At 36.8% G+C, this 14,784-nt stretch overlaps 2 protein-coding genes across 5 annotated transcripts; one reads left to right on the top strand and one right to left on the bottom strand.

Annotated features, from left to right (window-relative positions):
* Positions 1–765: 765 nt before the first annotated feature.
* On the top strand, positions 766–12,088 carry LOC123887010 (formin-like protein 20). Of its 4 annotated transcripts, XM_045936275.1 has the most exons (17): positions 766–1,336; positions 2,088–2,791; positions 2,872–3,093; positions 3,174–5,641; positions 5,765–5,894; positions 6,515–6,586; positions 6,918–7,016; positions 7,170–7,211; positions 7,650–7,730; positions 7,812–7,862; positions 7,942–8,023; positions 8,378–8,472; positions 8,546–8,617; positions 9,676–9,792; positions 10,169–10,237; positions 10,321–10,387; positions 11,016–12,088. In XM_045936275.1, the coding sequence occupies exons 1-17, from the start codon at positions 1,264–1,266 to the stop codon at positions 11,171–11,173; spliced, it is 4,602 nt and encodes a 1,533-aa protein (XP_045792231.1). In that variant the 5' UTR covers positions 766–1,263; the 3' UTR covers positions 11,174–12,088. The 4 variants fall into 4 exon arrangements, 3 of the variants coding, with proteins under 3 accessions (XP_045792231.1, XP_045792232.1, XP_045792233.1); XM_045936276.1 differs by lacking the exon at positions 11,016–12,088 and having other exon boundaries at positions 794–1,336; positions 9,676–9,787; positions 10,321–10,393; XM_045936277.1 differs by lacking the exons at positions 766–1,336; positions 2,088–2,791 and having other exon boundaries at positions 2,954–3,093; positions 3,220–5,641.
* Positions 12,089–12,447: 359 nt separating this feature from the next.
* On the bottom strand, positions 12,448–14,147 carry LOC123887011. The gene is made up of 2 exons (XM_045936279.1): positions 12,728–14,147; positions 12,448–12,693 (listed from the first exon to the last, which is right to left on the bottom strand). The coding sequence occupies exon 1, from the start codon at positions 13,766–13,768 to the stop codon at positions 12,794–12,796; it is 975 nt and encodes a 324-aa protein (XP_045792235.1). The 5' UTR covers positions 13,769–14,147; the 3' UTR covers positions 12,448–12,693; positions 12,728–12,793.
* Between the last annotated feature and the right edge of the window lie 637 nt (positions 14,148–14,784).

The raw sequence follows: 14,784 nt of genomic DNA, 5'->3' as shown, positions 1-14,784 counted from the left end.
TCATACCCTAAATTTTCTTACATAAAAATAAAATAATAATGGAAACACTTAAATCTATATATTGTATTTTCATCACATAATTTTAACCGTCTCATCTCTCACCATTATGAGATCCCTTAAACCACACCCTTCTCATCACTAACTTTGGCTCAACACCGAACTGTATATATAGTTATATACTCTTACCTTTTTTTTTTTTTTTTTATAACCCGCTAGTTCATAGGAAAAGATACTCTAGTAGGCCAGAGTTCGGCCACGAGATAAGTAAAGTCTGATCAAGAAATTGTTCTACCCAAGAATAGAACCCGGATTCTCCCGAAATCCGTCATTTTTAGTGAAACTCATTAACCACTTGAGCCCAACGACTTAGTTTATATACTCTTACCTTTACTTTACACACATCTACTAACTTAAACATTTGAATATTTGCGGATACTCTCACTTCAACAACAACTATTCAAATGTAACATACTCCTCAATGTTGATCATTTTTTTCTCACAAACATCCGTAAACCTGTTTAATGCAATAACTACCAGAGTCATGTTAACACGCGTCATAAGAGTACAAAACAATGTATCTTAATATAGAAATTATACATTTAATGATATAAGAAATTTAATGCTTAAAAGTAAAAATGCACAAGTTTCAAAAAATAATTTCCATATTTACTTAGTAATGTAATTTTTAATTTTTTTTTGAAAGTAAATACCAATTAATTACAGTAGTTTGAATTTTTGTGTATAAAAAGAAGAGTTACTCCTCCTACTTTGAATTTTCGTAACAGTATCTATCTTCTTCAACGTCGTGGACCACGTCGAAAAAGGGCCATTAATCCAAAAACATGTTGTCTCTTCTCTCTCTCTGCATCACTTGTTTGCTCTTATTATTTGCAGAAAAATAAAATAAGAGAGAGAGAGAGAGAGAGTCCAACTTCTCCTTTTCACACTCCAGTCCACCACGCTTCCTTCTCTTTCATCTCACTCCAATCTCATTTTCATTTTCATTTTCATTTTCACCTATAGCTATAGTATCTTTTACTATTTTATCCTTTTATTCATTCACAAAAACACGTATTACTTTTCAACTTCACTTCAAATCAATTCGTTCGTTTTCCTTCAAAATTCTACCCATTTTCAAATTAATTTCTCCTCCATTGGATCAATTCAATTCAATTAGGGTTTCATCCATCCAACTCAAGATCTACCTAACTCAATTACTACTACCGGTTTGGATCCGATCGGAGCTACAAACAGCGCCATCAAATGGCGCTGTTCAGAAGATTTTTCTACCGAAAGCCGCCGGATCGGCTTTTGGAGATCTCAGAAAGAGTTTATGGTTTGTTTCCTTTCTAATTCAGTTTATATATATATATAGAAAGTGTTTTTTCAACTCTAGTAATAATTTATTTATATAACTCAAAAGATAGCTGAATTTATGGTGTTTAGAAGCTATGTATGGTAATAAACTTTAATTAATAATATCATTTTGAATATTTGCTATGGTAATGTAATGTGTCACAACAATGTGGAACTTCCTTCAACTTAATTAGTGAAATTTGGAAATGTGCATTTTCTTAACTCACTCTATTGTCCTCTTAACACATTAAGGCCTGTTTGGATTCGCTTATTTCAGCTTATCTATACTCACATAAGTTTTGTGAGAACTTATGAAAACAACTTATGATAATTTTCATAAGTTCTCCAATATAGGTTATATAAACAACAGCTCGTAGAAAGTATAAAAACAATTTATCTTTTGCTATTAAAATAGCTTATAGCTTATACATAAGTGCTTATCATGATAAGAGCTTGTGCGATAAGCTGCAAATATTGTTGTAGCTGGCTTTTAAGTTGTAACAGTTGCTTTTTTGACATTGAAGGACGGATGGTAGTTGGCAGAATGAAATTTTGAAGTGGCTTTTTCTGTTAATTTTTAGTTGTGTAGTCTTGATATTTTTTTAAGCTTATGTACAACAATTTCATTTCCTCTTTGTTTAGAGTTTTTGGCTTTTCTAGTTCTCTGCTACTGCTTTACTATATCGTCAAGACCAAGTTTTGACTATTTATTATGTGTTTTTCTGTTGTAGTTTTTGATTGTTGCTTCTCCCCGGAAGTCTTGGAAGAAGATGAATACAGAGTTTATATGGGGGGAGTGGTGGCTCAGCTACAGGATCACTTTCCGGATGCTTCTTTCATGGTGTTCAACTTCAGAGAAGGGGAGAGACGCACCCAAGTCTCGGACATACTTTCTCAGTATGACATGACAGTTATGGAGTATCCTCGGCAATATGAAGGTTGTCCTCTTTTGCCTCTAGAGATGATCCATCACTTTCTTCGATCAAGTGAAAGCTGGCTGTCTTTGGAGGGGCAACAGAATGTGCTTTTGATGCACTGCGAAAGAGGAGGTTGGCCTGTGCTGGCATTCATGCTCGCAGGTCTTCTGTTATACCGGAAACAGTACACCGGAGAGCAGAAGACTCTTGAAATGGTCTACAAGCAAGCTCCTAGAGAACTACTCCACCTGTTAACTCCTTTCAACCCACAGCCTTCTCAGTTCAGATATCTTCAGTATATTTCAAGGAGACATTTGGGTTCTGAGTGGCCACCATCGGAAACACCCTTGTATCTGGATTGTCTGATTCTTAGAGACCTTCCATTATTTGATGGTGGAAAAGGTTGCAGGCCTGTTGTGCGTGTTTATGGCCCGGACCCTTCAAAACCTGCCAATAGAAGTTCAAAGCTTCTTTTTTCAACCTCAAACTCCAAAAAGCATGCTCGACACTATCAACAGGTGCTTTATATATTTACCATATTGACACTGAATTGTGAATTCATTAGATTGAGCGTGTTCTTAATAAATTTTCATCACAGGCAGAGTGTATGCTCGTGAAGATTGATATCCATTTTCGTGTGCAAGGAGATGTAGTTCTCGAGTGCATAAATTTAAATGAAGATTTTACTGGTGAGGAGACGATGTTTAGAATTATGTTCCATACTGCATTTGTGCGGTCAAATATATTGATGTTGAACCGTGATGAAATTGATATTTTGTGGGATGCAAAGGATCAATATCCCAAGGACTTCAAAGCAGAGGTAAGTTATTGTTGTTCTTCTTCTGCAAAAGTCATTTTCTTAAGCAGTAGGAGTTGAACACATACTCATATCTGTATCAGGTGCTTTTTTTGGACGCTGATGCTGTTATACCTGATGTGAACACAGTCATGGTGAGTGAAGATGCAAATGAGATAGAAAATGCTTCACCTGAGGAATTCTATGAAGTGGAAGAGATTTTCAGCAATGCAATTGATGCACAGGAAAGTAAGGCAGATGATGATTCTCAAACCTTTCATGACAATGCAGTGGGTGGTGAAAATCATAAAGGGATCTTGAGGGAGGATTCAGATCCTCATGCTTTTCAGGATTGCACGCAAGATTATGGGATTCTCAAACAGGTTGGAAAGATGGATTCCGGTATTAATGCTGTGAAAGATATATCCGTTGATGATGTTAACTACAAGTTCAATAAGAGCATGGATTCAGATCCTCAAGCAGTGAAGGACATTGCCATGGATGATGGAGAAATTAAGTCAACTTCCACTGCCATCACTTATGATATGACGATACCTCTGGAAACAAAGGAAATCCTTGAGGACGCTGATCGGGTATCAGAAATTATGGAGAACAGATTTGATGAAGATAACGAAGCAACGGAAAAGGAATTAGATTACAAGGAAGGGCAGCCTATGCCTGATAGTTCCAAACAAAAATCTGGTAAACTACTTCCATCTACTGCTAAGAAACAATTTCCATCAAACTCAAAGCCAGGAGATACTGTTGGAAAACAAAAGATTAAAGAAACCGCTGCTTTTCAGGCAAAACAAGCTAAACCAACTGCAGTGACTAGGTGGATTCCTTCTAACAAGGGTTCTTACACAAATTCGATGCATGTATATTATCCACCATCAAGGATTAATAGTGCACCAGCTGGACTGTCAAATTTAACCACTTCAAAGGAGAAAATGGAAGATAACAAAGCAAAATCTTCATCTGCTCCTTTTGGCTCTGCAGCAGTTGTTTCTGCTGACATGAAAAATGACCTGAAATGTCGGAAGGTGGCCACTTCAAAATCGTTTGGCCACACAGTATCAGAAATTGATGCAAAATGTCCACCATCACCACCATCAAAAGAGACATCTCTTAATTCAGCTACTCGGGCAGAAGAACAGAGCTCAGAGCAATTGCTACAGCCTCCCCCACGGCCTCCTCCTCCTCCCCCTCCTCCACCACCCCCTCCGCCACCACCCTTAACATCATTTAGTAGACAAGACATTAGGGTGAATTTACAGCCTGAAACTTCTCCGTCACTTCCACCTCCGCCACCACCTCCACCCTCCTGGAAGTTTGTGGCTTCATCAATAGTTGGAGAGACCCGTGGTTCCTTACCACTCTTGCCACCCACTCTTCCCTTTGCTAGCAGTGAAATTACATCAAAATTTTCTGAAGTATCTACAACTGTGACCCTGTCAAGGCCTCCCCCTCCTCCACCACCACCTCCACCTCCACCAATCCCCCCTCCAAGGTACGAAGTATCAACCATTCCTCCTCCACCACCACCACCAACAGTACCTCCTACAAAGCGTGGAATTTCATCAATTCCTCCTCCTCCTCCTCCTCCCCCCTCATTTCCTATGTCTTCATCAAACATTTCTTCATTCTCGCCACCTCCAATTGCATCTCATAAAGCTCCAGCCCCACCGCCACCCCCACCTCCGCCACCTTTTGCTAATTCATATATAGGTTCACCACCTCCACCTCCTTTTAATAATGCTCCACCAGCAACACTTCCTCCTCCACCACCACCACCACCACTTCCTCCTTTTACTAGTGCTCCACCAGTACCACCCCCACCTCCTCCACCCCCTTTCAGTGCATCTCAGTCTACACCCCCTCCTTTTAGTAGAGCTCCCCCACCTCCACCTCCACCTCCTCCAATGTCTAGAGCCCCTCCGCCTCCACCTCCTCCTCCTCCAATGTCTGGAGCCCCTCCACCTCCTCCTCCTCCAATGTCTAGAGCCCCTCCGCCTCCACCTCCTCCTCCGATGTCTAGAGCCCCTCCACCTCCTCCGGTGTTTGGAGCCCCTCCACCTCCACCTCCTCCTCCGATGTCTAGAGCCCCTCCACCTCCTCCAGTGTCTGGAGCCCCTCCACCTCCACCTCCTCCAATGTCTAGAGCCCCTCCACCTCCACCTCCTCCGATGTCTAGAGCCCCTCCACCACCTCCTCCAATGCACGGAGCACCACCACCACCACCACCTCCTGGTGGTGGTGGTCGAGGTCCTCCTCCTCCCCCACCTCCTGGTGGTCGAGGCCCACCTCCTCCCCCTCCTCCTGGTGGTCGAGGCCCACCTCCTCCACCTCTTCCTGGTGGTGGACCTCCACCACCACCCCCCTTAGGTTCCAAAGGTGCCAGTGTTGGACCTGCACGCCCTGGTCCAGTGGCACCAGGTCGTGGTGGATATGCACGCCCTGGTGCAGTGGCACCCCGACGATCCTCCTTAAAGCCTTTGCATTGGAGTAAGGTTACAAGGGCATTGCAAGGAAGTTTATGGGAAGAATTACAAAGACACGGAGAACTGCAAATGTAATTCTTGTCTACTTTTGCACGTGCTTAATTTAATCATTTAAATTTTGTATAATTGTACACTGTTTTTCTTGTTATCTATATTCCGATATTTGTAATGACTGATTTTGTGTTCTTTTCTAGTGCACCAGAGTTTGATGTTTCAGAGCTAGAAAAACTTTTCTCTGCAAATGTTCCAAAACCTACTGATTCAAGTGGCAAACCTGGAGGGAGGCGCAAGTCTACAGGATCTAAACCTGAAAAAGTTCACTTGGTATTCTTCTATATGGATATTAATGAAATGTGATTTTTGAAATTAGGCATGCATGAGAGGTTACTTGATGCTATTCACTTAGTCTTTCCTTCTAGAAATTTAATACACCATGATTTGTAGCTTTACTTCACAAAGGCTTTCTATAGTTGAACACTACATTTATTTCCAAATAGAAATTTTATATCTTTAATTTTATATACTTTGTGATTTGTTCCTTAAAAGAAGCAGTCTTCATTGTCACCTATCTTGACTTATCAGATAATTGCCGTTAACTTGTTAAGGAGACCAATGTATACTTTTCTTTAGTTTTAGCATGTGAATAAAATTACCAGCCCACCTCGATATGTAACACATAATCATTGCTGACTGTACTGATTATGTCCACAATAATTATTGATCTATTATTGTCCCTTCAGTTCATTGCCTTTCCATGATTAAAATTCTGGTAATTAAAGTTTTATGAATTGTAAGGTGCATATTGATGTTGCTTTTTACCTGTCAGTGCTTACCGCTTAAAGCCAATATTTGTTAGAAACTCATTGACTTGTTTTTTTTATTTGGTGCTTCTTTAATAACTGTCACTGATCAACAAATTTTGTATTTGTATTATTGATGGGTAGGTTGACCTAAGGAGGGCCAATAATACGGAAATCATGCTAACTAAGGTTAAGATGCCACTCCCTGATATGATGGTAAGCTGATGCTTTCATTTTATCTATTTTATAATTATGCTAGATGATTGATTTAAGTCAAACCATTTTATATTGAAAATAAATATTCTTTTACAAGAAGCATTGCTCTGAAAATAACTAATTTTGTTTGCATTCAGGGTGTTTCTTAAAATATTTTTTTATATATGGACAGTTATATGTTAATAGTATTAGTACTATAAGTTAGTTGATAGGAGATATTGCCAATAACAATCTTTTTCACACATATCTGCTACAAGTTTCTAGCTTATGAAATTTCCACTTTCAGTGGCAAATATTATTTTTTCTTACATGTTGAAATGAATACTCTCAGGCTGCAGTACTGGCTTTGGATGACTCGGTATTAGATGTTGATCAGGTGGAAAATCTCATTAAGTTTTGTCCCACCAAAGAGGAAATGGAACTTTTGAAGGTGAAGTTTAACAACTTTATCCATACTTCTTTTATCTCGTTTTAACAATTAACGGTTCTAGTTTGATGCTGCTGCTTTTACACTAAAATGCATTCTCCTACTTTGACTTGTTTGCTTTGCTAATTTTGATTCCCCCTGTTTATAATTGTTTAGGCATACACTGGCGACAAGGAGATTTTGGGGAAGTGTGAACAGGTGTGCAATGTTCTATTTTAGTCATTGCATTATATGTGATTGTTATTAATAGAAAGTGTTAAGTAAACATTATATGGGGTGTCTTTTGTGGATTACCGTTAACTGATTGTTATTAGTAGAAAGTGTTAAGTAACACATTCAATTTGTTTGTTCATCTTTATCATTGATTTCAAAAAAATATGGAAGGAGGTGGGAGGAATGATGACTGAATAATGTAGCCAGGTACCAAAACTTTAATGCATATGAAGTTAAAATTTACCCACAAATAAATTGACAGTGCTTGGTTGCTTGTGAAAGGAAAAGTGATTTAGCATTTACAAATCCCCATATTTCCCTTTAGATATTTGGTTATAAACCAATTCTTTAGGTCTTAGTTGATTTAAGTTTCTATTATATATATGCATTTGTAATTATATTATATTTATTTGGTCGTTTCAGTTTTTTTTGGAGCTGATGAAGGTGCCAAGGGTGGAGTCAAAATTAAGAGTATTCGCTTTCAAAATTCAGTTTCAGTCTCAGGTTTAGTGGTGTTTGTAACATTTTCTTTGTTTTGTGGATTTGGTATTTTCCTTCCGTTATCATACTTTCCTCTTTATGCAGGTTACAGAATTTAGGAAGAGTTTAAACACTGTGAACTCTGCCTGTGAAGAGGTACTTTGCTTATGCAAATACTAACATTATGCTGTTTGTATTTCTTTGACCTTATGCATTTTTTTTTTCTTGGTTATAGGTCCGAAAATCTTACAAACTAAAGGACATCATGAAGAAAATACTTTTTTTGGGTAATACATTGAACCAGGGAACAGCAAGAGGTAAGTCTTTTTTAGTTGTGGTAATTCTTATCATTATCTGTTTCTGGACATGGTAGACGCAGACTTGATGGTGCTAGCTCTATTTTTAACATTTAGATAATCACTGGCTGTTCCTATTCGTCGTTAGAAAAAACTTTTATGGGATTCTATTAGGATTTGGATCATGTTCATCATCTCACCATTAAAATTTATTGAATCCCACTTATCTATTTTTTAAGTTTAAACCCTAATGAATTTTAATGGCGAGACGATGAACATAACCCTCTCATGTTTGACTCCAAATCCATTCTATTAGATCTAATCTAATGTATGATGGCCAGTTTACTTTAATATCAAATGTTTTCATTTTTGCAGGATCTGCAGTTGGATTTAAGTTGGATAGTCTTTTAAAGCTCACCGACACTCGTGCTTCTAACAATAAGATGACACTGATGCATTATCTTTGCAAGGTATGAGTTACTGAGTATCAATTGCCATAAACAAATATATCATGTGATTGCTAACCGTTTTTTCTATTTCTAGGTGCTAGCTGAAAGGTCGCCCGGACTCCTTGATTTTCACAAAGACCTTGTTAGTCTGGAAGGTGCCACTAAGGTGATTATTTATTTTGGTTCTATATAGCCCCCCATCCCCCCCAAAAAATATCAACTGCAGTTTACTACCCTAGTTTGTTGGTCCAGTTTTACTCTTCCCCTTGTAAAATTGAACACTGAGCACATTTCTTCCTGTTTTAATGACCAAACGATAACTGATAGAAGCTGATGAGCAGGGAAGTGACTAAAAAAAGATCAATTTACCTCTTTCAATCATCATCAAAGCTCAACCTTTGAGACCAAAGTTCATTCCTTTGGCATAGTTATAAGGCCTTTTTCTTACCTACTAAAAAATCCATGAGACTTTGTGAAATTCTTGTAAATTCGGTATTTAGTTAATTTTGTAATTTATGGGAAAAGTGCAAATGGACTTATTTAAATTAGGGTGGCAAGCTGCATTAAACAAAATAGAAAAAAAGACCAAAATGCAAATAACTTCCTTCACTTATGGTAAACTGGTTTCAAATTTGTAATCTACTTAAAAGATAAGTGAAAAATATTTATTTCAATCATAAAGTATGAAAATTCAGAAACCTTAATTGAAAATGCAATTGCCAATAATCACAAAATTCAGAGAAATTTCACCAAGGAACAGAGATGCATAGGTAGGAGTACGGTACCAGTACCGGGTATGGAAAACATTAGTTAAAAAAAAGGTACGGGTACATTAATAAAACACATGAGTTGTTTTATATAATATAACACGAGAGCTAAATAGTTCAATTCACGACAAAAACTTCACAATAAAAGTTTAAACTGTGTATGGTTACATCAAAAAAAGAATCTCAAATAATCTTAGTTATTATATTAATATATGAGAAAGCAACAAATTTCACTTGCGACAAAGGGTTTTTTTTCCCTTCAATTCTTAATGGATCCAAGGGATTATTTTCTGGATGTTGAGTGTACCCTTGATTTACTTATTGGTCAAAGTTGAAATGGCTATTTGTATTTTAGCCAAAAGAAAATACTGTTGGGATAAATAGGACTTTATAACTTTTGGGTATAGGTAATAATGATATTACAATGTGAATTGATTGGATACATGAATTATTTCAGATACAATTGAAATCATTAGCAGAAGAGATGCAGGCAATCACCAAGGGATTAGAAAAGGTTAAACAGGAGCTTGCTGGATCGGAAAATGATGGACCTGTGTCCGAAGTTTTCTGTAAGGTGTTTATCTTTTTTACACAATAAGGTTTTTTATAAGGTGTTTATCTTTTTTAGACAATAAGGTTTTTGTATTGGCAGATTGAGAGGTTACAACTTACAAGACTCACTCAATTACTATGTTTTTGGGTTATAAAGGCCTCATTAATGTCACCAATATTAGAAATGTGCATTTTATGCATCCAAAAGCATAGTAACAAAGCTCTTCAATTCTTTATATGTTTCTTTTGTTCATATAAATATTATTTGTGTCAGAAAATGGCTATTGAGATCTTTGATTTTCTTTTTATCAGTAATCAAGTTTTGCATCATACTACTAATCTAATTCTACTTTATATGGTTTATTATCTGGTTTACATTTTCTTAATGTTCTGTTCAGACGTTGAAAGGATTCATTATGGTAGCTGAATCAGATGTGGCAGATCTAATAACACTATATTCTACGGTGGTAATATTCTTAACCATCATTTTGTTACATTGAACACCAACACAGAAATAAAATGATCAAGTAATTTGACCATGTATGGACAGGGTAAAAATGCAGATGCACTTGCACAGTATTTTGGCGAGGATCCAGCTCGATGCCCATGTGAGCAAGGTAAGCTAATCATTAATATGTATTCATGTCGGGTGGTATAACATGTGCCAGTTGGTCTTGTTTACTGGTGACTTATTTTATCATATCACAGTTCATTAACATTATTTAACTGATATTTGTATGGAAAGTACATTTTCATCATCTGTTGCATTTATGGTTGGGACAATCGTGTATAGTATATTCTAGAAATTAGGGGTGATGTAGAAGATGGTTTTCTTCTCTAGGTTTGGGGAAGCATGCTTGGACTTCAAGGCTTTCTATAGACGAGAGGGAGAACAGTCAAGTAATAGTAAAATGAATATAGGGGAATATTTAAATGAGAGGTATTGCTGTTACGTTGTGGCTACAGCGTAGCGGAATTTGTACTAGTCTCTATTGTACTGTGATACACTATTTAGTACAAAATATTGTCAAATAGATGCTGTAGGGGCATTGTGGCACTGTTGCATAGAAGAATTTGAAAACCGCCATTTTCCGTGCTTAACAACACTGGGGAGGAGTGAACTGAATGAAATTTCGTCATCCAACTGTGATTAGGTTTTGGTTGAAAACTTTAGTGATAGGTTTTCTTGTCTGGTTCTATAATGCTCAAGCTAACTTAGTTTTCTTGCTGGTTTAATGGTTGTAGTTACTGCAACTCTATTAAATTTTATAAGGTTGTTCCGGAAAGCACATGAAGAGAATTGCAAACAAGCAGAATTAGAGAAGAAGAAAGCTGAGAAAGAGGCTGAAATGGAGAAGGCTAAGGGCGTTAACTTAACAAAGAAGAGTGCAAAAGATAGTTGAACTGGGTTTTCTTCTCCTCTGCACCAACAGCCTACTCTTACCGAAGAGCAGGAAGCTACCCATGCAGGGGGAATGCTTCTGAGGCCAGTTATGCCTTACAAAACTTCTCCATCTGCGATGATGATGTGAAAATGAGCCTTTCGAGCTTATCTATTGAAGGTGGAATATCAAATGCATGCCACCTGGGGACGTTTGAACACACAAGAAGTTAAGAGTTGATTTTTTGATGCTGTTGAATCAGATATATTCGGCCCATTAATCCTTTTTGTCAGAAGACTAGTATTGAGTTTACTCCAAATGGGTCTTTGGAATGATGGATCGTTCCCGTCGTGGTGGATGCTTATCATGGAACGTAAGTGCCGTTTTGCCAGAACTGATGCTTACTGTGATTGCTCAAGATGCCATCTGCATCCTCCGATGAATGCTATTAAATGGTGGACCCAACCCATCTCATGATGGTTCAAGAAGAAAATTTTGTTGTGGAGCATGCTTTCTGTTCCTGTAGAGCTGGCATTGGATTGCATCATTCATTTGCCTTATTTTGTCCAACACTAGAGCAGAAGCTTTCTGGATTTGCAAAGCCCTGCAATGTAGTACCATGAAACCCTTGTACAAATCACTAACCCTCTCCTTTAGGATCCAATTCTTTCTCATTAACATAGAAATTAGTTTTCCTTTTTAAGGGAGATTTTGGTAGATACCATCCAGAAATTGTTGTATAGATGCGAGGTTAAGAGAAAATAGAAATCAAGTCAATGTATTTGTAACTGTAATATATATATAAGTGAAGAGAAGGTCTGATTAGAAACGCAGTGCAAGTTTCATTTTTCATGTGAAATAGCATTGTCAAGTGTAAAATGTTATTGTAACATTCTGTTGTACAAAAAGAAATTCTTAATTTGCTTGTTTTCTTTATAACTTGTTAGTTATCTCACGTATTCCAATGGACAGTGGATCCTCTTGGTAGACACATAACGGACTTGGATCCTCTCTAACGATTCAGCAGTCCAGTAAATTTGTTTTAAAACTACGACAGACATTCCTACGCCATGCAATAGTACTTTTTTACACGATTTTTCTTCTGCTGCGCTGCTGTATCATGGAAGAGGATTCAAATCTGCAGATAATTGGTCGCTACCATTTTCAATGTGAATTTATTGGCGTATTAACTGGCCAATAACTATAATCTTCATAGGGACGCAAAATCTTCTCTATAGTTGTTTATAGTTAGAAAGAAACTAGTAAACCATAGTAACTCATACACAATAAGGCAATTAACACCGAATCATGTGTCTTATTCACACTGTAAAATATTGCCAATCTACAAAGTAGAACTTATGAAATCAAAATACAGAGTTTAAGAATATGACAGACATTTATATAAAACACTGCAGTATATGAATTTCCCCAACTTCTTGTCTTTGCACGTAACTAAGATGAGGTTGCTCAATCGAAACTCTTTATGCCTTCAAAGCAGTTCGATTTCTGCCAACATGAATAAATTGGTAAATACCTGCTATATATATATATATACCTGTTCAAAACAACTGGTATAGCTCCTTCTCTTGCATAAAGAAAAAGCCTTGGTCAAACTAATAAAATGCTACTTCATGTTACTAATTATGGTAGTTCTTCGAAACTCTTATTGTCAATGTAATCATAATTGCCTTCATCTTGAAAATGCATGTCCTCCTGACCGATGCATGATTCTCCTGTCTTAAAGCTTTTGTAAAACAAGCAGCTCACGGTGGTGTCAAGGATGATGAAGATTGAGTACAAGTATGCGATGAAAATCCCCTCTAAAACCACTAAAGGCTTTGGCTTTCCAACAATATGATATTCCCTTACAACCCTGAAATGAAACAAGGCCTCAATTGCAGCCAAGGCTACATTGACAGGAAGTGCCAAGAACAAAGCCATTGATGTCTTTCCTCTTAGCAAGATACAAGCTTTCAGAATTGCTGAGTATCCGCCACGCCCCTCCATACCAGATAGAGCAAGTGACATATTGCATATCACAAGTGCATTGGCAAGAATCACAGAAAAGAGAACTGCTCCGGTCGCTGACAGGAAGAGGACGAAACTAGGAGAAGAGTAGCCAAGTGTTTCAATGAAGCTGAAAGCCAAAAACATTAGACAAAAAGAAGTTGCATTTGCCGATAAAATCAAGAAACAGTTGCAGATATATGTGTGGAAAAGTGGCTTGTAAAGGGCTATTATTGAGGCGAATGAAGGTGGAAAAGACGGTTTATTGTGATTGAGTTTAAGAGCTTGGATTATGGATGCTTTTGCTATGAGAAGAAAAGTGAGTGTGAAAGGAAGAGAAAAGATTGAACAAGTTATTGTTTGAGAAACCTTAAGGTTAAGAATGTTGAACAATAACGAAGACGAAGGAAAACCAGCAGCATCAAAGAGAGTCTTCAAACGGTTATAAATTTGAGGCAAAAGAGATGAAGGAGAAGGAACTATAGCTTGTGAGATGAGTATTGAAGCTGAGAAAGGAAAAACAAGAAAAGCTATTGAAGAAGTAAAATAATGATAGTTTTGGAGAAAACTATGAATTGATCTTCTCAAAATCTTGCATGAAACTTCCATATTGTAATGAATCTTGAATCAAGTTTTTCTTCTTAGTTCTAACCAATATAGAACAATAAATAAACTATACAATACTCATGTCACAAAGTATGTGATGTGATGTGATGAGGTGTTAGTGTTTCTTTTTCTGTCTTAATTTTTCTTAAATGGGTTTGTTCTTGTATTTGAAAATGGTTATTGGTTGGTTAGAGAGATTAAGAGTTGGTGTTTGTGATGAAAAGATAGGCCAACAAGAAGAAACTAACGACTTTGTATAAGGTGAAGTTGTTTGGACTTTGTTTTTAACTTAGTTTTTGGACACATTTGTGTGTATAGTATAAGGATAATCTTTGTGTTTTACGAATAAGAACCAAATTAGGTGATTTAATTAAGAAGGGAAAGAAAAGCATAGATGGTTTCACAATTTGGCAATATAAGAAATTTGGTATATGACAGGTCTTCAAGTTTTGTCTTCATGATGAGGGGTCTTTTTCTCTTTTTTTATTGCTTAGATTATACATTATTATTTTCTAGCTTATAATTGATGATGGCTACAAACACTTTTTCCAATTTTCTTTAAATACTATATTGTAAATTATGACAAAATTAACTAATGAAGCATTCAAGTTGGTCCCATAATTCTTGAAAATAAAGCGTCATTTTGTGACATGAGTGTGAAATAAAAAGGAACACTACACCATCCACAAATCATAGTAAAAATATCAAAAGGACAAAACTTAGCTACAGTACTGTTTTTGCTGTTTTCAAATTAAAGTTGGACACGTGTATGTGTGAATAACTGATTTCACGCCGTTCCAATTTCATTCTCGCACCGTTTTTTTTTTTTTTTCCTTTCTCCTTTAATCCCACTTTTTTCATTCTCTCTCTGCGCCATTTACGTTCTTTTCCAACCTCCATTCCTTTTCACTACTCTCAACATGTTTAAAAGGCTGAGAAATTAATAGATGGAAAATAATAAATTGTGAATCAATTCAAGATTCAAAATACACACATTTTAATATGAATTTATTTCACCC

The sequence above is a fragment of the Trifolium pratense genome, linkage group LG5 (genome assembly GCF_020283565.1).
Source record: "Trifolium pratense cultivar HEN17-A07 linkage group LG5, ARS_RC_1.1, whole genome shotgun sequence".
In the NCBI taxonomy this organism is placed as follows: Eukaryota; Viridiplantae; Streptophyta; class Magnoliopsida; order Fabales; family Fabaceae; genus Trifolium; species Trifolium pratense.
The sequence above is the reverse complement of the archived record's forward strand: the minus strand, read 5'-3'. Positions and strand labels throughout refer to the sequence as shown.